Source organism: Ranitomeya variabilis, chromosome 7 (genome assembly GCF_051348905.1).
Source record: "Ranitomeya variabilis isolate aRanVar5 chromosome 7, aRanVar5.hap1, whole genome shotgun sequence".
Lineage (NCBI taxonomy): Eukaryota > Metazoa > Chordata > Amphibia > Anura > Dendrobatidae > Ranitomeya > Ranitomeya variabilis.
The window spans coordinates 37,504,274-37,528,000 of NC_135238.1; the positions used below are offsets into that span (position 1 = coordinate 37,504,274).

At 41.5% G+C, this 23,727-nt stretch overlaps 1 protein-coding gene across 2 annotated transcripts in view; it reads right to left on the minus strand.

The window, feature by feature from the left end:
* The window catches only part of LOC143785758 (cytochrome P450 2K1-like), a 120,459-nt gene that overhangs the window by 19,350 nt on the left and 77,382 nt on the right, over positions 1 to 23,727 (minus strand). For both annotated transcript variants that reach the window (XM_077274854.1, XM_077274855.1), the window contains 4 exons: positions 12,871 to 13,033; positions 11,558 to 11,707; positions 11,071 to 11,231; positions 9,933 to 10,106 (listed from right to left, as the gene is read on the minus strand). In XM_077274854.1, coding sequence (XP_077130969.1) covers positions 9,933 to 10,106; positions 11,071 to 11,231; positions 11,558 to 11,707; positions 12,871 to 13,033 — 648 coding nt within the window. The remainder of the gene's footprint in view (positions 1 to 9,932; positions 10,107 to 11,070; positions 11,232 to 11,557; positions 11,708 to 12,870; positions 13,034 to 23,727) is intronic.

Here is a 23,727-nt window from a genome sequence, read left to right on the forward strand (position 1 = left end):
ACCCTTCAGTTGAGAGCAGAGGTGACATCAGGCAGCAGAGCCTGTTTCTAATGTTAATCAATCAAGAAGCAGGGGCAGAGCTGGCGGAGAAGACAAGGACTGCAAGTGCAATAGTACACCTACCACTGAATTTGTAAGCTTAATTTGCATATAAATAAAACATGAATTTTGTTGTAACAGAGCACCAGATAATGACAGCAAAGGTATCACTGAAAAGTTTGTTTCACTGCCCTATTCTACAGTACCTTAGGTTTCTCAAGTACACTTCTTTTAAGTAAGAAAAACTATGAAAAATCACAAAAAAGATCTCTTGTTTAACCGTAGAGTTACTTTAGGGCCTTTGTCATGAAAGTTGTGTCTCTTAAAGGGTTATCAAATAAACAAAAGTATATTTTACTCAACAGATCTTGGAATAAAAATAAGCTACACAATTGGATCGCCATATCGATGGCTGCTGGGCAGGCATGAATTGGCCAAATTATGTGCTAAGCATCTTTATTTTTTCTTATTATCTAGAGCAGCAATGCTATTCATATTTCATATATTGCATATTTACATGCTTCAGCAACGCAGAGTGCTACTTTATTTGTTTATAATTAACATTCAAACCTATTGCAAAGCACATTTTGAACTTCTATTATAGTGTGATGATACAGTGGGGGAAATAAGTATTTGATCCCTTGCTGATTTTGTAAGTTTGCACACTGACAAAGACATGAACAGTCTATAATTTTAACCCCTTCCCGACCTTTGACGCCACGTAGGCGTCATGAAAGTCGGTGCCAATCCGACCCATGACGCCTATGTGGCGTCATGGAATGATCGCGTCCCTGCAGAGCGGGTGAAAGGGTTAACTCCAATTTCACCCGATCTGCAGGGACAGGGGGAGTGGTACTTCAGCCCAGGGGGGGTGACTTCACCCCCCGTGGCTACGATCGCTCTGATTGGCTGTTGAAAGTGAAACAGCCAATCAGAGCGATTTGTAATATTTCACCTAAAAAACTGGTGAAATATTACAATCCAGCCATGGCCGATGCTGCAATATCATCGACCATGGCTGGAAACACTTATGTGACCCCCCCCACCCCACCGATTGCCCCCCCAAGCCACCGATCTGTGCTCCGCTCCCCTCCGTCTTGTGCTCCGCTCCCACGTCCTCCTGTCCGCTCCCCCCGTGCACCTATGCCACCCCCCCGTGCTCCGACGCCCCCCCTATGCCCCAATCTCCCCCCCCTTATACTTACCGAGGCTCCCGGTGTGCATCCGTCTTCTCCATGGGCGCCGCCATCTTCCAAAATGGCGGGCGCATGCGTAGTGCGCCCGCCGAAACTGCCGGCCGGCAGATTCGTTGCAAGTACATTTTGATCGCTGTGATAGGTTCTATCACAGCGATCAAAATAAAAAAAATAATATATTTACCCCCCCCTTTATCACCCCCATAGGTAGGGACAATAATAAAATAAAGAAAATATTTTTTTTTCTTTTTCCACTAGGGTTAGGGTTAGAACTAGGGTTAAAACTAGGGGTAGGGTTAGGGTTAGGGTTAGGCGTAGGGTTAGGGGTAGGGTTAGGGTTATGGCATGTGCACACAGTGCGGATTTGGCTGCGGATCCGCCGCGGATCCGCAGCGGATCGGCCGCGGATCCGCAGCGGATTGGCCGCGGATCCACAGCGGATTGGACGCTGCGAATTCGTAGCAGTTTTCCATCAGGTTTACAGTACCATGTACACCTATGGAAAACCAAATCCGCTGTGCCCATGGTGCGGAAAATTCCATGCGGAAACGCTGTGCTGTATTATCCGCAGCATGTCAATTCTTTGTGCGGATTCCGCAGCGTTTTACACCTGTTCCTCAATAGGAATCCGCAGGTGAAATCCGCACAAAAAAACACTGGAAATCCGCTGTAAATCCGCAGGTAAAACGCAGTGCCTTTTACCTGCAGATTTTTCAAAAATCGTGTGGAAAAATCTCACACGAATCCGCAACGTGGGCACATAGCCTTAGGGTTAGGGTTGGAATTAGAGTTAGGGTTGGAATTAGGGCTAGGGTTGGAAATAGTGTTAAGATTAGGCTTGTGGTTAGGGTTACGGATAGGGTTAGGGGTGTGTTGGGGTTACAGATGTGATTAGGGTTGGGATTAGGGTTAGGGTTGGGATTAGGGTTAGGATTAGGGTTAGGGTTGGAATTAGGGTTACGGGTGTGTTGGGGTTAGGGTTGTGGTTAGGGGTGTGTTGGGGTTAGGGTTGTGATTAGGGTTATGGCTACAGTTGGGATTAGGATTAGGGGTGTGTTGGGGTTAGTGTTGAAGTTAGAATTGAGGGGTTTCCACTGTTTAGACACATCAGGGGTCTCCAAACGCAACATGGCGCCACCATTGATTCCAGCCAATCTTGCGTTCAAAAAGTCAAATGGTGCTCCCTCCCTTCCAAGCCCTGACGTGCGCCCAAACAGTGGTTTACCCCCACATATGGGGTACCAGCATTCTCAGGACAAACTGGGCAACAAATGTTGGGGTCCAATTTCTCCTGTTACCCTTGCAAAAATAAAAAATTACTTGCTAAAACATAATTTTTTGAGGATAGAACAATTATTTTTTATTTTCACGGCTCTGCGTTATAAACTTCTGTGAAGCACTTGGGGGTTGAAAGTGCTCACCACACATCTAGATAAGTTCCTTGGGGGGTCTAGTTTCCAAAATGGAGTCACTTGTGGGGTGTTTCTACTGTTTAGGCACATCAGGGGCTCTGCAAATGCAACGTGATGCCCGCAGACCATTCCATCAAAGTCTGCATTTCAAATGTCACTACTTCCCTTCCGAGCCCTGACGTGCGCCCAAACAGTGGTTTACCCCCACATATGGGGTACCAGCATACTCACAACAAACTGGGCAACAAATATTGGGGCCCAATTTCTCCTGTTACCCTTGTGAAAATAAAAAATTGCTTGCTAAAACATCTTTTTTGAGGAAAGAAAAATGATTTTTTATTTTCACGGCTCTGCGTTGTAAACTTCTGTGAAGCACTTGGGGGTTGAACGTGCTCACCACACATCTAGATAAGTTCCTTGGGGGGTCTAGTTTCCAAAATGGGGTCACTTGTGGGGGGTTTCTACTGTTTAGGCATATCAGGGGCTCTGCAAACGTAACATGATGCCCGCAGACCGTTCCATCAAAGTCTGCATTCCAAAACGTCACTACTTCCCTTCCGAGCCCCGGCATGTGCCCAAACAGTGGTTTACCCCCACATATGGGGTATCAGCGTACTCAGGAGAAACTGGACAACAACTTTTGGGGTCAAATTTCTCCTGTTACCCTTGCAAAAATAAAAAATTCTGGGCTAAAAAAATATTTGAGGTAAGAAAATACATTTATTATTTTCACGGCTCTGCGTTATAAACTTCTGTGAAGCACTTGGGGGTTCAAAGTGCTCATCACACATCTAGATAAGTTCCCTTGGGGGTCTAATTTCCAAAATGGAGTCACTTGTGGGGAGTTCCTACTGTTTAGGCACATCAGGGGCTCTGCAAACGCAACCTGATGCCCGCAGAGCATTCCATCAAAGTCTGCATTTAAAAACGTCACTACTTCCCTTCCGAACCCCGGCATGTGCCCAAACAGTGGTTTACCCCCACATATGGGGTATCAGCGTACTCAGGAGAAACTGGACAACAACGTTTGGGGTCCAATTATTCCTGTTACCCTTGGGAAAATAAAAAATTGTGGGCTAAAAAATCATTTTTGAGAAAAGAAAAATTATTTTTTATTTTCATGGCTCTGCGTTATAAATTTCTGTGAAGTACTTGGGGGTTCAAAGTGCTCACCACACATCTAGATTAGTTCCTTGGGAGGTCTAGTTTCCAAAATTGGGTAACTTGTGCGGGAGCTCCAATGTTTAGGCACACAGGGGCTCTTCAAACGCGGCATGGTGTCCGCTAATGATTGGAGCTAATTTTCCATTCAAAAAGCCAAATGGCATGCCTTCCCTTCCGAGCCCTGCTGTGCGCCCAAACAGTGGTTTACCCCCACATATAGGGTATCATCGTACTCAGGACAAACTGGACAACAACATTTGGGGTCCAATTTCTCCTATTACTCTTGGGAAAATAAAAAATTCTGGGCTAAAAATCATTTTTGAGGAAAGAAAAATTATTTTTTATTTTCACGGCTCTGCGTTATAAACTTCTGTGAAGCACCTGGGGGTTATAAGTGCTCACTATGCATCTAGATAAGTTCCTTGGGGGGTCTAGTTTCCAAAATTGGGTCACTTGTAGGGGAGCTCCAATGTTTAGGCACACGGGGGCTCTCCAAACGCGACATGGTGTCCGCTAAAGATTGGAGCCAATTTTTCATTCAAAAAGTCAAATGGCGCTCCTTCCTTTCTGAGCCCTGCCGGGCGCCCAAACAGTGGTTTACCCCCACATATGAGGTATCAGCAAACTCAGGACAAATTGGACAACAACGTTCGTGGTCCAGTTTCTCCTTTTACCCTTGGGAAAATAAAAAAATTGTTGCTAAAAGATCATTTTTGTGACTAAAAAGTTAAATGTTCATTTTTTACTTCCATGTTGCTTCTGCTGCTGTGAAACACCTGAAGGGTTAATAAACTTCTTGAATGTGGTTTTGAGCACCTTGAGGGGTGCAGTTTTTAGAATGGTGTCACTTTTGGGTATTTTCAGCCATATAGAACCCTCAAACTGACTTCAAATGTGAGGTGGTCCCTAAAAAAAATGGTTTTGTAAATTTTGTTGTAAAAATGAGAAATCACTGGTCAAATTTTAACCCTTATAACTTCCTAGCAAAAAGAAAATTTGTTTCCAAAATTGTGCTGTAAAGTAGACATGTGGGAAATTTATTAACTATTTTGTGTCACATAACTCTCTGGTTTAACAGAATAAAAATTCAAAATGTGAAAATTGCGAAATTTTCAAAATTTTCGCCAAATTTCCGTTTTTTTTCACAAATAAACTCAGAAATTATCGACCTAAATTTACCACTAACATGAAGCCCAATATGTCATGAAAAAACAATCTCAGAATCGCTAGGATCCGTTGAAGCGTTCCTGAGTTATTACCTCATAAAGGGACACTGGTCAGAATTGCAAAAAACGGCAAGGTCATTAAGGCCAAAATAGGCTGGGTCATGAAGGGGTTAAGGGTAGGTTAATTTTAACATTGAGAGATAGAATATCAAAAATAAAATCCAGAAAATCACATTGCATAAATTGTATACATTTATTTGCATTTTGCAGTGAGAAATAAGTATTTGATCCCCTACCAACCATTAAGAGTTCTGTCTCCTACTGACCAGATAGACGCTCCTAATAAACTCATAACTTGCATTAAAGACAGGTGTCTTACATAGTCACCTTTATAAAAGACTCCTGTCCACAGACTCAATTAGTCAGACTCTAACCTCTACAACATGGGCAAGACCAAAGAGCTTTATAAGGATATCAGGGACAAGATCATAGACCTGCACAAAGCTGGAATAGGCTACAAAACCATAAGTAAGACGCTGGGTGAGAAGGAGACAACTGTTGGTGCAATAGTAAGAAAATGGAAGAAATAAAAAATGACTGTCAATTGACATCGATCTGGAAAACCATGTAAAATCTCACCTCGTGGGGTATCCTTGATCATGAGGAAGGTGAGAGATAAGCCTAAAACTACATGGGGGAACTTGTTAATGATCTCAAGGCAGCTGAAACCCCAGTCACCAAGAAAACCATTGGTAACACATTACGCCGTATAGGTTTAAAATCTTGCAGGGCCCATAAGGTCCCCCTGCTCAAGAAGGCACATGTGCAGGCCCATCTGAAGTCTGCGAATGGACACCTGGATGATTCTGTGAGTGATTGGGAGAAGGTGCTTTGGTCAGATAAGACAAAAATTGAGGTCTTTGGCATTAACTTAACTCGCCGTGTTTGGAGGAAGAGAAATGCTGCCTATGACTGAAAGAACACCATCCCCACTGTCAAGCATGAAGGTGGAAACATTATGTTTTGGGGGTGTTTCTCTGCTAAGGGCACAGGACTACTTCACTGCATCAATGGGAGACTGGATGGAGCCATGTACTGTAAAATACTGAGTGACAACCTCCTTCCCTCCGCCAGGACATTAAAAATGAGTCGTGGCTGGTTCTTCCAGCAAGACAATGACACAAAACATACAGTCAAGGCAACAAAGGAGTGGCTCAAAAAGAAGCACATTAAGGTCATGGAGTGGCCTAGCCAGTCTCCAGACCTTAATCCCATAAAAAACTTATGAAGGGAGCTGAAGCTCCGAGTTGTCAAGCGACAACCTCAAAATCTTAATGATTTAGAGATGATCTGCAAAGAGGGTGGACCAAAGTTCCTCCTGACATGTGCGCAAACCTCATCATCAACTACAAAAAAAGTCTGACTGCTGTGCTTACAACAAGGGTTTTGCCACAAAGTATTAAGTCCTGTTTGCCAGAGGGATCAAATACTTATTTCTCACTGCAAAATGCAAATAAATTTATATAATTTATACAATGTTATTTTCTGGATTTTAGTTTTGATATTCTATCTCTCAGTATTAAAATGAAACTTCCCTTAAAATTATAGACTGTTCGTGTCTTTGTCAGTCGGCAACCTTTCAAAATCAGTAAGGGATCAAATACTTATTTCCCCCACTGTATATTTTACTGTGCATTGTTATGCCCTCTGAATTTACCAGTATTTATTCTCTTGTATATAAACCTGCTAATTGTTTCAACACCATCTCTTGTGAGTGTGTATGGAGCATGGACAGGGGTTTCCAGAGTCGACACCTGGCAGAAAAGGAAGACCCTCCTGCGTCCCACAACGGCTTGCTGCAAGGTTCAGGTGGAGGCACAGCGCCATTTTGAGGTGAGAAGAACTATTGGACACACTGCCCACGGAGGTGGCTTAAAGGAGTGTTAGAGCGTAGGCACTGCTGAGAAGATTAAGACAGGTACCACTATTATGGAGGCTCTGAGTGTCCACCTGAAGTGATGAGATGAGCATAACAGATGAAAACAGTTTTACAGTATGTAGTGAACAAACTGATGTATCTGATAAAGAGGTACTACAGAATGTGAACCAACTCCTAGAAGTTTTTCATCCCAGAGTGGTTGACAGGCAGAGTGATGAAGGGAGAAAATTATCAACAGCCCTGATCACTACTGAAAGGACCAAGTGGAAAAAGTACTTCCCATCAGTCATGGCTGTGCCAATAATATATGGGATACAGTTGAAGATCAATTGACCTGAGAGGCCTGCAACAGAAGCATTGTCTCCAGAATCAAGCACACAGCCTGGGAGGCAAAGGGAATGTCCACCTCCCATCCCTGATTGCAACAAGCCTGAGGAAATTGCCGCTACTATTGATGTAGCTGTGGCCACCCTGAAAAAGTCAGTCATCAGGTTTGTACAGATGAAGGCTGAAGTTGTCTACTGTTGTCTCAGAACATTTTCGGGTGTCACTCCCATCTCAGTTGTTGAAGAAGGGTAGGATACGTGGAGGGATGCAGTATCTAGAAGAATGGCAGTGCACCCATGCTGTGAAGAAACAAAGAAGTGTGGAGAGTCTGAAAGGTCCTGCTATGGAAGTGGTACAAACTACTTGGCAAAGCCAGCCACAGAAGTCCTATCAAGACTACATGGTCACCTTAGAAGATGATTTTGGATCTCCAGAGGATGCCATAGACCTCCAATATAAACTTTACGCCACCTACCAAGACTCTGGTGAAAAAAATGTCCAATTATCTCTATAGACTGGACAAGCTGGTGCACAGAATAGTATCCATGGGCAGACTTAACTTATCCCTGAACAAGTTGGCCAATGTCGTCTGGAACAAGTGCTAAAGGTGGCTCTGACCCATGATCCCATTTCTCCATGACTCAGGTGCTGTGATAAAGAGCAGATACCCCGTTCCTTCCATCAGTTGCTTTAGGAGGTGCGACAAGAAAAACTATCATAGCAGACAATAAAGCGAGTAGCTGCTGTTGCCTTAAATCCCAAGCCAAATGATCGAGAGAATAGCTCTTGAAGATCATTGATATGAAAAGGGAGTAAATTGCCCAACTTCTAAATGCCAGGCTAGGGAAGTGGAGAGGCTAAAACTAGTTGTTGATTCAGCCAATGAAAGATGACAACAGTCTTCAAGATGGATGAGTGATGGTCAGTGTTGGATTGGAGATATGGAAGACGAGGGGCACTTTGTCTCTGAGAATCCCAATCACATGGCTCACCAGTGCTCAAAACTGTGGGGTTTAAAAAAGTCCCAGTCTTCGCCCCACCATGAGAAAAGGTTGTCTGGAGATGTAGAGTCCTGTATTGGATGCCCTTCCAAACCGGAGGTACCTAGGCCTGGGACTTAAGACGTGTCACCGGATCTGATGCAAGATCGTTCCATCATGGGACAATGCTCAGCTTTCAGGAGTTTCAGAGGAAGCCTCTGCACATTGGTCCTACCAGTTGACTGGTTTTCTCTGCTACCACTGATACAAAGCTAGGTTGAGAAGATCTTTCTGTAGGAGTAGTTCAGTAGTCCGTGAAAAGAGACTGGATGCCAGAGAGAAATGCCTTGAAGACAGAAGAATCTGCTTTGCTTACTCACCTGTTGGAGTCCCTGGTTAGTTGTGACAAATGGACTGAAATTTCAGGAGGTCATGCGTCAAAATGGAGGAGTTTGCAGGCAGTTGGTGCTTCCCACTCTGTTTTGTTTCCGAAGATTGTCATGAGAAGGTTGCATAATGACAATGGGCATCTGGGTGTTACGAAGACCATTGATTTTATAGCCAATTGATTCTTCTAGAAAAGAATGAGAGCTAGCAATAAGTACTATTGTAAATCCTGTGCCAGGTGTGTCCCTAGGAAAACTCACCATGGCAGAAGACTATGAGAACAAGTTGTAAAGCCCAAGAATGAAAGGGGACTGCCAAAACCTATCCTAATGCGCTTCTACTGCCTGTAAGGCTTAACATCCATTTGCATCAGCCACAAATCCCATACTGTCCTCAGTCAGGGGTTAGTTCAGGGGAAGCAGAACTACCAAATGAAGAGATGACTGTCATGAGCCCTGAGCCTGAAAGTCAAGAGCTGGGTGTTGATGAGGGTTTCCCTGTAGCACACACTCATCTCAAATAGGACACTTGGCCCCTATGATGGTAACATATGACCATATGGGTCAAATCACCGAAGTTCCCAGAGAAGTACCCCCCTATTTCAATGTTATGTGGCACTATTTTCCCTCTTTACCCATAAGTCATGGGATTAATGTAAATGTTACTGATTATGGTGCTAGGATACCATAACACAAACAGATAATAAAGAGGAGGGGAAGGGGAAGGAAAAGGAAAAAAAATGGAAAAAAGGGGAGGATAGAAGTAGATTTTTGCCTTGCTTTTTTAGGGGGTAGATCAATGGGAAAAAAATAGGAAAGAGAAAGAAGTAATAAAGGGAACGGAAATAAGGAGATAATCAGCAGTAAGGTATCCAGGACATGCAAAAATTATAAACAATAACTTAACTTTACCGTAAAAGGTATAACAAGAAGGTCAATGTATTGACCCAAACACACTTTTTATACTGCCAGGACAGTTTTCATTGGTAGAAAATATGCTGTCTAAACAGTTGGTGCTTCTTAAAGTCCAAAAAATGCTGTAGTTTAATATTGTGATCTTCATCCTGAACAACCCTAGCAGTGCCCAGAGATCGGTACTTCTGATCTCAGCACAGGACCGTCTGTGCTGACTGAATATGATTGTGTTGTTGGCATAATAGTTCATCATTTACTATCTCACTTTTACTTTCGGTCACAGGGTCACACGTCGCCTAAAACCAACCTTGATTAAGTAGATTGTAAAATCCTCAGGTGTTCCCAAAATAAATCTCATCACACCCTTTTGACCACTTAAAAGTAAATGAAGGTAACATATTAACGCACCTGTTTCTGCTTCAGAAGATATGCATCGATAAATCCTGTGACGTAATTTGCATCTAAATCCAACCGTCGAGTCATTGAAGATTGAGAAATAAAATTCTTAAGATCTTGTATGTTCTGCTGTAGTTTCTTATGTAGGCCAAGGAGTGATCCGAGGAAGGTATAATAATTATACAGCTGTGGAAATCAACAATTCCTCTTTAGATTTTCTTGCAACAAAAAGTACAGACCAGTACAATAACGGTGTATATTGGGAGCAGCTCGACCAGTCAGTAGCGCTCCACCCTACATCACTAGGAGCCCAGATTAGAATACAGCCAAGTGTAAAATCTGAACTGGGCCCCGTTCAGTTTTTTTTTCTACATGACTTTTATCAGTGTAGAGGATCTAATTTGTATCCATTTTTGGTCCGCATGGATGGTTTTTTTTACCATTCATGCGTGTCATCCATTGTTCTCATAGGAGAAAAAAAGAACAGATTGAGGTTTCCTAAGATTCTACCATCATTAGTCACTGAAAAAAGGAAACATCACAAATTCACTGAAATGGATGAGTTTCATTCGCAAAATGCATCAAAATCAGACATGACTTTGGGTATGTGAAAAAGGCCATAGACTATAATAGATATGTGTTCTATCTGCAAAAAAACAAGCAAATAAAAAACACAAAACATATATGCAAAACTTATGTAAATGGGACTTAAGTTGGGGATAAGAACTAATAAGAGTAATGGCAATCTATGTAGAGCGCTGTAGAATATCACAGTATTTTCACATCCAAATGGACAAAGTGGTCAATTCCCCTAAACTCCCTATTATGTTCATCTTGTACCCACTGTATATATCTGGTGAGCAGCATCTGAGAAGGACTGGTCTGCTCCAGTACAGTAAACCTTTACATTTGAGAAAGGGGAAGCAGAATACTAATTGGATATTATACATGAATTGTAAGGAAACATTTAGGGATCAATGTTTGTACATCATAATCAACTGGGTGGTATTGGATGAGAACCAAGAGATGAGTTTGGGTCCTTTTGTCTGAGCTCATGATTGCACTACCGTTAGTCCTAAAGGTGACCCTGAAACCATTCTTCTGAAAATTCACTAAAAAGGTTAGCTATAAGAGCTGAAGTTTTTCTTACCATCACTGTGGGTGTACCGGCCAGTTTGGCATTTTCATCTAACATTTTTATTAATTTTTCAAATGTTGGGTCATCATACTCAAACCTTTTCCCAAAGATAATAGAGCAGATTACATTGGAAACTGCACTGTTTATCAGCATGTGAGTATTGAATGGTTTGCCTAAAATGATAAAAATAAACAATAAAATAAAATTTGAATAAAAAAACCCTAAAGAATATTACAAATTACTTAATGTGAAAGGTCATTTGTAACCCCAGGTTAAAACTACCTTCAGTAATGACAGTAGATCACTGAAACAACAACACTTTGTGGCGGACCTTTTCCTATATGTGAATGCGGGTTTGCAAAACCCCTCTGAATAACGTTGTAGTTTAATTGTGTTGGGGATTGACAATGTGGATTCTGTAGACTGGGTTGTAGAAAGCGACAGACAAGAAGTTAGATTATATGAAAGCTATGAGATAAATGTAAATGATGTATCCTACCATTGTGAGATTTAAAACTTTCTATAAGGGGCATTAATTCATCTTGAATTCTGTCTTCCACACTTTTCTTCCCCATTCCAAAGTCTCGAAGTGTTGATAGCATAAATCTCCTCATGGATTTCCATATTTCTCCATTAGCAAATAATACACCTAAAATTTGGTTAAATATGGAAAACTTTGGCAAATAATTAATCATACTGAATAGAAAATATCCTTTAGCAATCTAAACAATCCAACAAGTAGTTTCTTTAGTAAGATGAAGAAGTTTAGTTCTGTGACTTAAAAATTGCATTTAAAATGAAAAGCACAAATAAAAAAAATGCATGTAAATTGACAATTGATGTTGCCATACACAATAATAATGAAACTAATAATGAGAAAGAAGAAAATGACGCAAAAGTAAGAGGAAAGAAGAAGAGAAAAAGAAAAAAAAAATGTGGTGGCTACAAAAAAAATAAGAAACTAATGAAAAAAGTGAAAGATAAGGAAATAAAACAGGAAAATAAATAATTAAGAAAATTATGATAAAGCTGAAGAAGAAAGTAGGAGAAGAAGATGATGGATGAGGAAAAAGAAACGAAGGAAGAATAGTAAAATGAAGATGATAAAGATGGAGAAGAAAAAGGTAAAGGAAGAATAATTAAAATGATTATTATAATAGTAATGATGAAGATGGAGAATGGAAAAGAAGCCAGGAAGAAGATAGCGTAAAAATAAGATAAAAAATTAAGAGAATGATGAAGTAGATAAATAATTAGATAAAGACAAAACAGAAGGAAGATGAAATCAAAGAAAAGAGTAAAATGAAAAAGTAGGAAGAATGATGATGAGGAAGATGAATGAGAAGAAGGAGATGAAGAAGAAGGTAGATAAAAGTTAAAAACAGAACTGCTGGTTACTTTCTAGGAATAACCTAAGCGCCTCCACTTCCTTTTTCTTTTGTGTCTTTTGTTCATGTTCACCCTTGACTGATGAAAAATGTTTGGATGTTTGTTCCCCTAGATTTATTCAATAAATATCAGCAGCTTCATTGTAATGTGCAATATTTTGTGCAAAATTCATTATGGACACTAGCCACTACGACTTTCTGCGGTTATTACACAACCTCTAAGAGTTGGCATAGATGTTAAAGTGTTCTTCAATTAATAATATTTGCTCAAAAATGACATTTGATTTTTAGTGAATATTTAGTGAAAATTCAATTAGCAGAAGCAGCTATAGTTACTGTACTTTAACGTATTTTGCTCCCCTAACAGGTCATTATGGTGAATTTTACAATTCATAGAATCACAATATTATAGTTCTATAAATACCATGCTCATTAGAGAAAATTTTGAAGACTGGAGTAATCGCCCGATCTCCAAAATCGTCAGCTCGCGTAACAAGTGCTTCTTTTATGATCTTATATCCAGCAAGTACCACCATTTTCTTCGGTCCAAAGTGCAAAGTAAATATTTCGCCATACTTCTCAGAAAGCTGCAAAATATTGGGGTTTTTTAGTTATATAAAACATTCATTTGAGTCGTACTTCTATAGAGACAAAAATTGTATTTTCAAACCACAATGGAGATTTAAACTAATTTAAATTAGCTATATTCCCTCACCATATCTGTGCTTTTACAAAGTGTGGATTCTTTTATTTCTTCAATAGCACAGTGAAGATCAGTTGATGTTACATTTGGTTTCTTAGAGAACACAAATGCAAAATAAGAATTTAAAAGTTCGGCCTTCTCAACATCATTTTTGATCACTTCACCCTTTTTATTCCGTAAAAGTCCTATAGCATTTTTTACTTTTCTTTTACTTTTGACATACCCACAAAATTTTTTTTTTATTGCTTTTGGTCTCCCTTGCAAGCCTCACTTCATTACTGGCTTTAGCTTATCTAACGCTTGCCCTATATTCCCTGCAGACAGCTTTATATTCTTCTTTAGATATTCCCCACTCTTTCTATTGTATATACATTTATTTTTTTCTTTTCAGCAAGTATTTGAGGTTTGTGTTCATCCATCCTGGTCTCTTTAAAAGCTTCCAATTCTTCCTTCTTTTTGGGATTATGACTGATTGTGCAGTGAGAATTTCATTTATAGCAAAATCTCCCGTCCTTATTGAACATTTCTGTCCTTTAGAACATCCAGCCACTGGACCTTTCCTACCCTCTTTCTGAGTTCATTAAAATCAGCCTTTCTGAAGATAAACCTTAAAGTCTAAGTCCTTGCAGCCATAGTTCTTTCTCCTCTTGTAATCCAAAATTTAAGAATAGCATGATTTCTGCCTTCTAAATCCCTTGCTACCTTTACCTCCTCAACCATTTCCTCCCTGTTGATAAGAATTAGGTCCAAGAGAGCAGATGCTCTTGTTCTCTCTTCTACCTTTTGAAAGATAAGATAATATTCAGTGAGAGAAGATACAAATTTTCTAGGCCCATTACTTTTCCTGAGAGAGATTCCCAAAAAATATCTGGATAGTTAAAATCTCAGATGATTCCTATGTCATATTTTTTTTAAAACAAAGACATCTAATGTAAAAAGAGTTAATCCTTATCTTCAGTGTGTCCAGGTGGCCTATAGTAAACACCTACAATAGTGTCCTTTCTGTTCTTCTCTCCTTGTGTTCTTACCCAAAGAGTTTCTACAGAGCTACCATTTTCTGAAGTGTGGATCTCTGTGGAGATATATCCTTTACTAGCATACAATGAAACACCTCCTCCCCTACTGTTAAGCCTCATTCTTACAAATAAGTTGTAGTCTTCAAGGTTTGTATTCCAATCATGTGCATCATCCCACCAAGTTTCAGTGATGACTATAACATTATATCTCTTTTCCTGTGTTAGCAGCTCCAATTCTTCTTGTTTGTTTCCCATGCTCTGTGCATTTGAATAGACACATTTTTGTTTGTAGTCGTTTTTTCTTGCTCCTCTATGTTCATTCAGAATTTGTTGTCTTTGTTCTTTATTTTCACTTTTAATAGCAGGGTCCTCAATAGAATTCATTAGCTGCATAGTTTTTCCCATCCCATATTACTCTAATTTATAGCTCTCCTGAGTAGTGTAGCAAGGCATCTACCAAATATGTAGTTTCCTGTTTTTGGAAAATGCAACCCATCTGTATCAAGGATTCCATCATCCAGGTAAGTCACTCCATATGGTCAAGGAACCCAAAATGTTGCTGACGGCACCATCAACGTAGCCAGTTGTTTCCCTGTAGAATCCTGTTCAATCTTCTTGTTCAATGTCCATTCACTGGGAGGATGGATGTTGCCTTAACACTAAAGTTAGAGAAGAAGAGACCTATAGACTTGATCGGAACAGCAAAAAATGTAAGCCTGACAGGACATAGTTGGATATAGTTAGTGTTTGAAGGATCTAAGCTAAGTGGAGTGATTCTCTGACCTAAAGATGGAACCTGGACTTAGAAGCTCAGTGGTGACCTTGGGAAATTGAATGCATCAGTCTGCCTGCCTTGAAATGGCTGCTGAGACAGTAAGAGAGGAGCCATAGCTTGGATGCTAAGCGGTAGTACAGTTAGAGACAGTTTGAGAAACTGTGGCTGGAGGTAAGCTGTGGCCTGAACTGGAAGTGGTGTTCTAAGACCCAAGCCAGCAGTGAGAAACTGTGGCCTCCATCAGTAGACCTGAGTAAAGAGAATATGTGGCTCTAAAAGCAGTCGCACCCTGCATAGGTAAGATAGTGGAAAGCATGCTGTAACAGTTGCCTGGAACCCCTGAGTAGTCTGCCTGTGATTGTAGGCGTTCTGATGTTAAAGTGAAAAATTAATATACATATTACTCTGTAACCATTATGCTTTCTGCTTCAATTTCAAAGTGTAACAACGAAGCTTAGGGCCTCAATTCCTTTGAGGAACTGTGGATGGATGTGAGTTGTTGCCTGAACTAGTAGTCTCTATGACTTGAGATGGTAGTTAGAAATTGCGGCCTGTATCAGGAGAACTGAGCAAAGGGACAATATGTGTCTCTAGAAGCAGTTGCCCCTTGCATAGGTAGGACAGTGCAAGGCATGCTCTGAGAGCTACTTGGAACTCCTGAGTAGTTGGGCTGCGATTGTTAGTGGACTGATATTTGAGAAAAAATTCCCATTTACTCTGTGAGGTATGACTAGTCAAAACAATATCCCCCCCAATAAAAGATAACCTTGATTTTTCACAATTAAAAGTAAAAATATATATAAGGGGTCAAGTGCTTTGAATATCCACTATAGTTCCAACTGAACTACAGGACTGGTTTGGTCAAGCAATGCAGTCTCAATAACCCTACCTGCCCACAGAGGTTGGCACCCTAGATACCCGACGCAAACTGCAACCACCAAGATTAGCGCCTCAATAACATGTAGTTATTACAAGATGTGGCTAGATATTGTGTTGTATTGATTCAGCTTGTGCTCTCAGAGACTAAGTGCTACACTGGCCGGCCTCATACTGAGTAAGTTGTAAGTTTACTCTGCAATGTCCATAATTGCACCATCCCGGGAGACATGTTTAAGGACATAGACACCCACAACTGCTGGCCGACTTACATATTTATTCATTGATACAATCCAAACCACAGGAGATTACAAAACTAACTGATGAAACTCAGTTTAGCAGCTCATGATGAATCAGCACATTCATTGAGTTTTGAGTTTAAACCAAATTTTTCGGAGTTCAGTTGAGGTCAAAACTGTAATCAACGATCCTGATAATCAACTATTTAGAGAGTATCATAACTTTTATGCATTTTTTAAGATTTTGTAGACACTGTACAGTGGGAGCCCGGATCCTGAGACCCTCACAGATCACTCAAAACACGGCAGAGAAGTGTGCCGTATGGGAGGGAGAAGTGCATAAGTCTTGTTCACGAGAGTACACAAAATGGAGTATGGATATAATAGAAAGCCTATTACTTTCTACTGTATCTGTACTCCATTCTGTGTGCTCAATCGGGCAGCAGCTTTGCATTCCTGCCTTCAACTCTACAGACTTCTCTGCCAACTGTTCAGTGCTTTGAGAGGATCTCAGGACTGTAACTACCTACCAATCTACAAGCATGAAAAGTGCTTACAAAATATAAAAAATGCGTGAAAATTTAGTTATTCTTTGATAACTTCATGTGTCCACGAATTTTGTACTTTTTCAGATGTTAATCAATAAAATGTAATAGCGTAGCCTCTAATGACATAGAAAAAGTTCAGAAAGCTGAACTTTAATGTCCTGTCAGTAGCAGAAGACATACCCCCTGTTCAGAAGGCAGGGTCCTGCAACCAATGCAGACCTCCGCCATCTATGCAAATTATATTTCCCACAGCTTCTACGAACTGATAAAGTTTTTTGCAAAGTGTCGTGAAAAAGAACCGAACAAAAAGCCTGATTCCAACAATGAACATTATTAAAGAGGATATTCACCCCAAATAATCTGGTTCAGTGATCAGTTGACCAGAGAAGATTTGGCTTTTATAATTCATGGTGGTCAACTGTTAATCCCAAGGAAAGTCCAAAAGCAATGCCCAACTTTACTAATGTTCATGTGATTCAATGGACATACTGTAAATCTCTACAGTCATTGTAATATTTGATAGAAATGCTTCCCAGGATATTGGAAACTGTTATAGCACCAGGAGAGATATTCAACCCCATAATATAATATTGGCCAAAATTTTCAAATGAAGTGATCAATGGTCTTGAAAAAGGCATTGGAGTTACAATTGGTCATACATTAAATGCTATGGTATTTTCATTAATCCATTTTTTCTTCTCCTATTGTTTCATTAAAAGAGCAAGGCATTAAATTAGTAAATTAACACAGTGAGAACACTCCTAACAGAACAAGGTTGCATGCATTTCCAGCACCATGATCAGGAGCATACATACAATTTATCGGGCCCCATAGCAGAAGTTCTAATTGGGCTCCCCCCAAAAAAAAATAATATTCGGCAGTGTCACAGAAGAGCATATCTCACAACGTTGCAGCCCTTATAAAGCCATTTTCCTCCCATTGAAGCCCCTAGATTGCCCTTTCATTGCCCCCATAAAGTATGATGCCAACTATAGTGTTTTCCTGAAACACAGTATGATACCCCACAGTGAATTCTTCCACAGTACCCTTCACACATGGTATGAAGACCCTACTGTACCCCCCTCCCTTGATAAAATATGGTAACCCCAACACACAGTATGATGCCTCAACTGTGATCATCGCATACAGTATAATGGCCCCAATACAACAATCCACTCTGTATAATGGCCCCCACTTGCCCCCCAAATAGTATAATGGCCCCCACCCAGCGCTCTAAACAGCATAGTGACTCATACGTAGCCCTCTAAACAGTATTAAGGACCCCACAAAACCTTCACACTGTATAAATGCTTATATACAGTATAATGGCTCCTACATAGCCCTTCAAACAATATAATGGGCCCCACATAGCCCTCCACACAGTATTATGGACACCATATTTCCATCCATACAGTATTATGGGCACTGCATAGCATTCCATAGTGCATTATGGGCACCACATAGCCCTTCGTACAGTATTATGGGCACCACATAGCATTCCATTGTGTATTATGGGTACCACATAACCCTTTGTACAGTATTATGGGCACCACACAGCACTCCATACAGTATTATGGGCACCACATAATCCTCCATACAGTATTATGAGCATCACATAGTCCTCCATACAATATAATGGGCCCCATGTAGCCCTCAATACATTATTAAGGGCTGCATATAGTCCTCGATACAGTATTATGGGCCCCATATAGTCCTCCATACAGTATTATGGGCCCCATATAGTCCTCCATACAGTACTATGGGCACTGCATAGCCCTCCACACAGTATTATGGACACCATATTTCCATCCATACAGTATTATGGGCACTGCATAGCATTCCATAGTGCATTATGGGCACCACATAGCCCTTCGTACAGTATTATGGGCACCACATAGCATTCCATTGTGTATTATGGGTACCACATAACCCTTTGTACAGTATTATGGGCACCACACAGCACTCCATACAGTATTATGGGCACCACATAATCCTCCATACAGTATTATGAGCATCACATAGTCCTCCATACAATATAATGGGCCCCATGTAGCCCTCAATACAGTATTAAGGGCTGCATATAGTCCTCGATACAGTATTATGGGCCCCATATAGTCCTCCATACAGTATTATGGGCACCACATAGTCCTCCATACAGTACTATGGGCACCACATAGTCCTCCATACAGAATGATGGGCCCTATATAGTGCTCCATACATTATTATGTGCACCACAAAGTTCTCCATAAAGTATTATGGGCACCACATAGTTCTCCATACAGAATAATGGACAAGACAGTGCTCCATACAGTATAATGGGAACCACATAATGCTACATACAATATAATAAGTTCCACATAGTGCTCTATACAGTATTATGGGCCCTACATGGTGCTCAGTACAGTATAATAGGCCCACATAGTGATCCATACACTATTATGGGCCCATATATTGCTCCATTCAGTATAATAGGCCCCACATAGTGCTCCATACATAAAAAATAAATACTCACCTCTCTGTTGTGAATTTGGTTTTTGGGCTCCCCCGGTGGTCACTGGTGGTACTGGACTTGTGTGCTTCACTTTCTCTGTTCACCTGTTTCCATCAGGATATGGGTGTATCCTATTTAGCCTTGCTGCTCAGTTATTCTAGTGCCGGCCATCAATGTAACCAGAGCCTTTCTGTTGCATGTTCCTGCTTCTAGACTACTATCAGCTAAGTTGGACTCTTAGTCCTAAGTTTGTTTTGCATTTTTGTTCCAGTTCACAGTAATGTTATTTTTCTGTAGCTGGAAGCTCTTGTGGGCCGAAATTGCCACTCCGGTGTCATGAGTTGACACATGAGTCTTAAAGTAATTTCGGGATGGTATTTTGATAGGGTTTTCAGCTGACCGTGAAGTTCCCTATTGTATCTTCTTGCTATCTAGTAAGCGGACCTCGCTTTGCTGAACCTACCTTCATACTGCGTATGTCTTTTCCTCTGAACTCACCGTCAATATATGTGGGGGGCTTCTGTCTCCTTTTTGGGGGAATTTCCCTAGAGGTAAGCCAGGTCTGTCTTTTCCTCTATTAGGGTTAGTTAGTCCTCCGGCTGGCGCTAGGCGTCTAGGGATAAAACATAGGTACGCCACCCGGCCACTGTTAGTTGTGTGGTAGGTTTAGCTCACGGTCAGCTCGAGATTCCATCACCCAGGAGCTAGTCTGTAGTTTAAGTTCTCTGACGTTCCCTTGCCATTGGGAACCATGACAGTATGGCCGGCCAAGGGTTAAAACCGTTGGTAGAAGAAAGGAGAGAAAAAGAAGTCTGCAGATTTTTTATTTTTTTTTTCTTCTGAGCTTGCTTTTTAGTTGACTCAGTTGCATTTCTGCTCTAATTGCAGCCTTTGTCTCTCTCTCTCCTTCTAATCCTTGAATGGCTCTGATCTCACCTGATTAAAATGGATCCTCAGAGTTTGGCTACAGGTTTGAATAATCTTGCTACGAAGGTTCAAAATTTACAGGATTTTGTTATTCATGCTCCTATATCTGAACCTAGAATTCCTATACCAGAATTTTTCTCCGGGGATAGATCTCGTTTCCTGAATTTCAAAAATAATTGTAAATTATTTCTTTCCCTGAGATCTCGCTCCGCTGGAGATCCCGCACAGCAGGTTAAGATAGTAATTTCCTTGCTGCGGGGTGACCCTCAAAACTGGGCATTTGCATTGGCACCCGGGGATCCTGCGTTGCTCAATGTGGATGCGTTTTTTCTGGCTTTGGGGTTGCTTTATGAGGAACCTAACTTAGAGATTCAGGCTGAAAAAGCCTTGATGGCCCTATCTCAAGGGCAAGATGAAGCTGAAATATACTGCCAAAAATTTCGTAAATGGTCTGTGCTTACTCAGTGGAATGAGTGCGCCCTGGCGGCGAATTTCAGAGAGGGTCTCTCTGATGCCATTAAAGATGTTATGGTGGGGTTCCCTGCACCTACAGGTCTGAATGAGTCCATGACAATGGCTATTCAGATTGATCGGCGTTTGCGGGAGCGCAAACCTGTGCACCATTTGGCGGTGTCTTCTGAGAAGGCTCCAGAAAATATGCAATGTGATAGAATTCTGTCCAGAAGCGAACGGCAGAATTTTAGGCGAAAGAATGGGTTGTGCTTCTATTGTGGTGATTCAACTCATGTTATATCAGCATGCTCTAAACGTACAAAAAAGGTTGATAAGTCTATTTCAATTTGCACTTTACAGTCTAAGTTTATTCTGTCTGTGACCTTGATTTGTTCATTATCGTCAATTACCGCGGATGCCTATGTCGACTCTGGCGCCGCTTTGAGTCTAATGGATTGGTCCTTTGCCAGGCGCTGTGGGTTTGATCTAGAGCCTCTGGAAGTTCCTATACCTCTGAAGGGTATTGACTCTACACCATTGGCTAGTAATAAACCACAATACTGGACACAAGTGACTATGCGTATGAATCCAGACCATCAGGAGATGATTCGCTTCCTTGTGTTGTACAATCTACATGACGTTTTGGTGCTCGGATTACCATGGTTACAATCTCATAACCCAGTCCTTTACTGGAAAGCTATGTCTGTGTTAAGCTGGGGATGTCAGGGGGCTCATGGGGACGTACCTTTGGTTTCCATTTCGTCATCTATTCCCTCTGAGATTCCGGAATTTTTGTCTGATTATCGTGATGTTTTTGAGGAGCCTAAGCTTGGTTCACTACCTCCTCACAGAGATTGCGATTGTACCATAGATCTGATTCCGGGCAGTAAATTTCCAAAGGGTCGTTTATTTAATCTATCTGTACCTGAACATGCTGCTATGCGAGAATATATTAAGGAGTCCCTGGAAAAGGGACATATTCGTCCTTCTTCATCTCCCTTAGGAGCCGGTTTTTTCTTTGTATCTAAAAAAGATGGCTCTTTGAGGCCGTGTATTGATTATCGACTCTTGAATAAAATTACAGTCAAATATCAGTATCCTCTGCCACTGCTGACTGATTTGTTTGCTCGAATAAAGGGGGCTAAGTGGTTCTCTAAGATTGATCTCTGTGGGGCGTATAATTTGGTGCGAATTAAGCAGGGGGATGAGTGGAAAACCGCATTTAATACGCCCGAGGGCCATTTTGAGTATTTAGTAATGCCTTTTGGTCTTTCAAATGCCCCTTCAGTCTTTCAGTCCTTTATGCATGACATTTTCCGTGAATATTTGGATAAATTTATGATCGTGTATCTGGATGATATTTTGATTTTTTCGGAATAATGGGATTCTCATGTCCAACAGGTCAGGAGGGTTTTTCAGGTTTTGCGGGCTAATTCCTTGTGTGTGAAGGGTTCTAAGTGTATTTTTGGGGTTCAAAAGATTTCTTTTTTGGGGTACATTTTTTCCCCCTCTTCCATTGAGATGGATCCTGTCAAGGTTCGGGCTATTTGTGATTGGACGCAACCTTCTTCTCTTAAGAGCCTTCAGAAATTTTTGGGCTTTGCTAATTTTTATCGTCGATTTATAACTGGTTTTTCTGATGTTGCTAAACCTTTGACTGATTTGACCAAAAAGGGTGCTGATGTTGCTGATTGGTCCCCTGCTGCTGTGGAGGCCTTTCGGGAGCTTAAGCGCTGCTTTTCTTCCGCCCCTGTGTTGCGTCAGCCTGATGTTACTCTTCCTTTTCAGGTTGAGGTCGATGCTTCCGAGATCGGAGCTGGGGCGGTCTTGTCGCAGAAAAGTTCCGACTGCTCCGTGATGAGACCTTGTGCGTTCTTTTCTCGAAAATTTTCGCCCGCCGAGCGAAATTATGATATTGGTAATCGGGAGCTTTTGGCTATGAAGTGGGCTTTTGAGGAGTGGCGTCATTTGCTTGAGGGGGCTAGACATCAGGTGGTGGTATTGACCGATCACAAGAATTTGATTTATCTTGAGTCTGCCAGGCGCCTGAATCCTAGACAGGCGCGCTGGTCGTTGTTTTTCTCTCGTTTTAATTTTGTGGTCTCATACTTACCAAGTTCTAAAAATGTGAAGGCGGATGCCCTTTCTAGGAGTTTTGAGCCTGATTCCCCTGGTGATTCTGAACCTACAGGTATCCTTAAGGATGGGGTGATATTATCTGCTGTTTCCCCAGACCTGCGACGGGCTTTGCAGGAGTTTCAGGCGGATAGACCTGATCGTTGCCCGCCTGGTAGACTGTTTGTTCCTGATGATTGGACCAGTAGAGTCATCTCGGAGGTTCATTCTTCTGTGTTGGCAGGTCATCCCGGGATCTTTGGTACCAGGGATTTGGTGGCTAGGTCCTTCTGGTGGCCTTCCCTGTCTCGAGATGTACGAGTTTTTGTGCAGTCTTGTGATGTTTGTGCTCGGGCCAAACCTTGTTGTTCTCGGGCCAGCGGATTGTTGTTATCTTTGCCTATTCCAAAGAGGCCTTGGACTCACATCTCTATGGATTTTATTTCTGATCTCCCTGTTTCTCAGAAAATGTCTGTCATCTGGGTGGTGTGTGACCGTTTTTCAAAGATGGTCCATTTGGTGCCCTTGCCTAAGTTGCCTTCCTCATCCGAGTTGGTTCCTCTGTTTTTTCAAAATGTGGTTCGCTTGCATGGTATTCCGGAGAATATCGTTTCTGACAGGGGGACCCAGTTCGTGTCTAGATTTTGGCGGGAGTTCTGTGCTAGGATGGGCATTGATTTGTCTTTTTCGTCTGCGTTCCATCCTCAGACTAATGGCCAGACTGAGCGAACTAATCAGACCTTGGAGACTTATTTGAGGTGTTTTGTGTCTGCGGATCAGGATGACTGGGTTGCCTTTTTGCCGTTGGCTGAGTTTGCCCTCAATAATCGGGCTAGTTCTGCCACTTTGGTTTCTCCTTTCTTTTGCAATTCGGGGTTTCATCCTCGTTTTTCTTCCGGTCAGGTGGAGTCTTCGGATTGTCCTGGAGTGGATACTGTGGTGGATAGGTTGCATCGGATTTGGGGACAGGTGGTGGACAATTTGGAGTTGTCCCAGGAGAAGACTCGGCATTTTGCTAACCGCCGTCGTCGTGTTGGTCCTCGTCTTCGTGTTGGGGACTTGGTGTGGTTGTCTTCTCGTTTTGTCCCTATGAGGGTTTCTTCTCCTAAGTTTAAGCCTCGGTTCATCGGCCCGTATA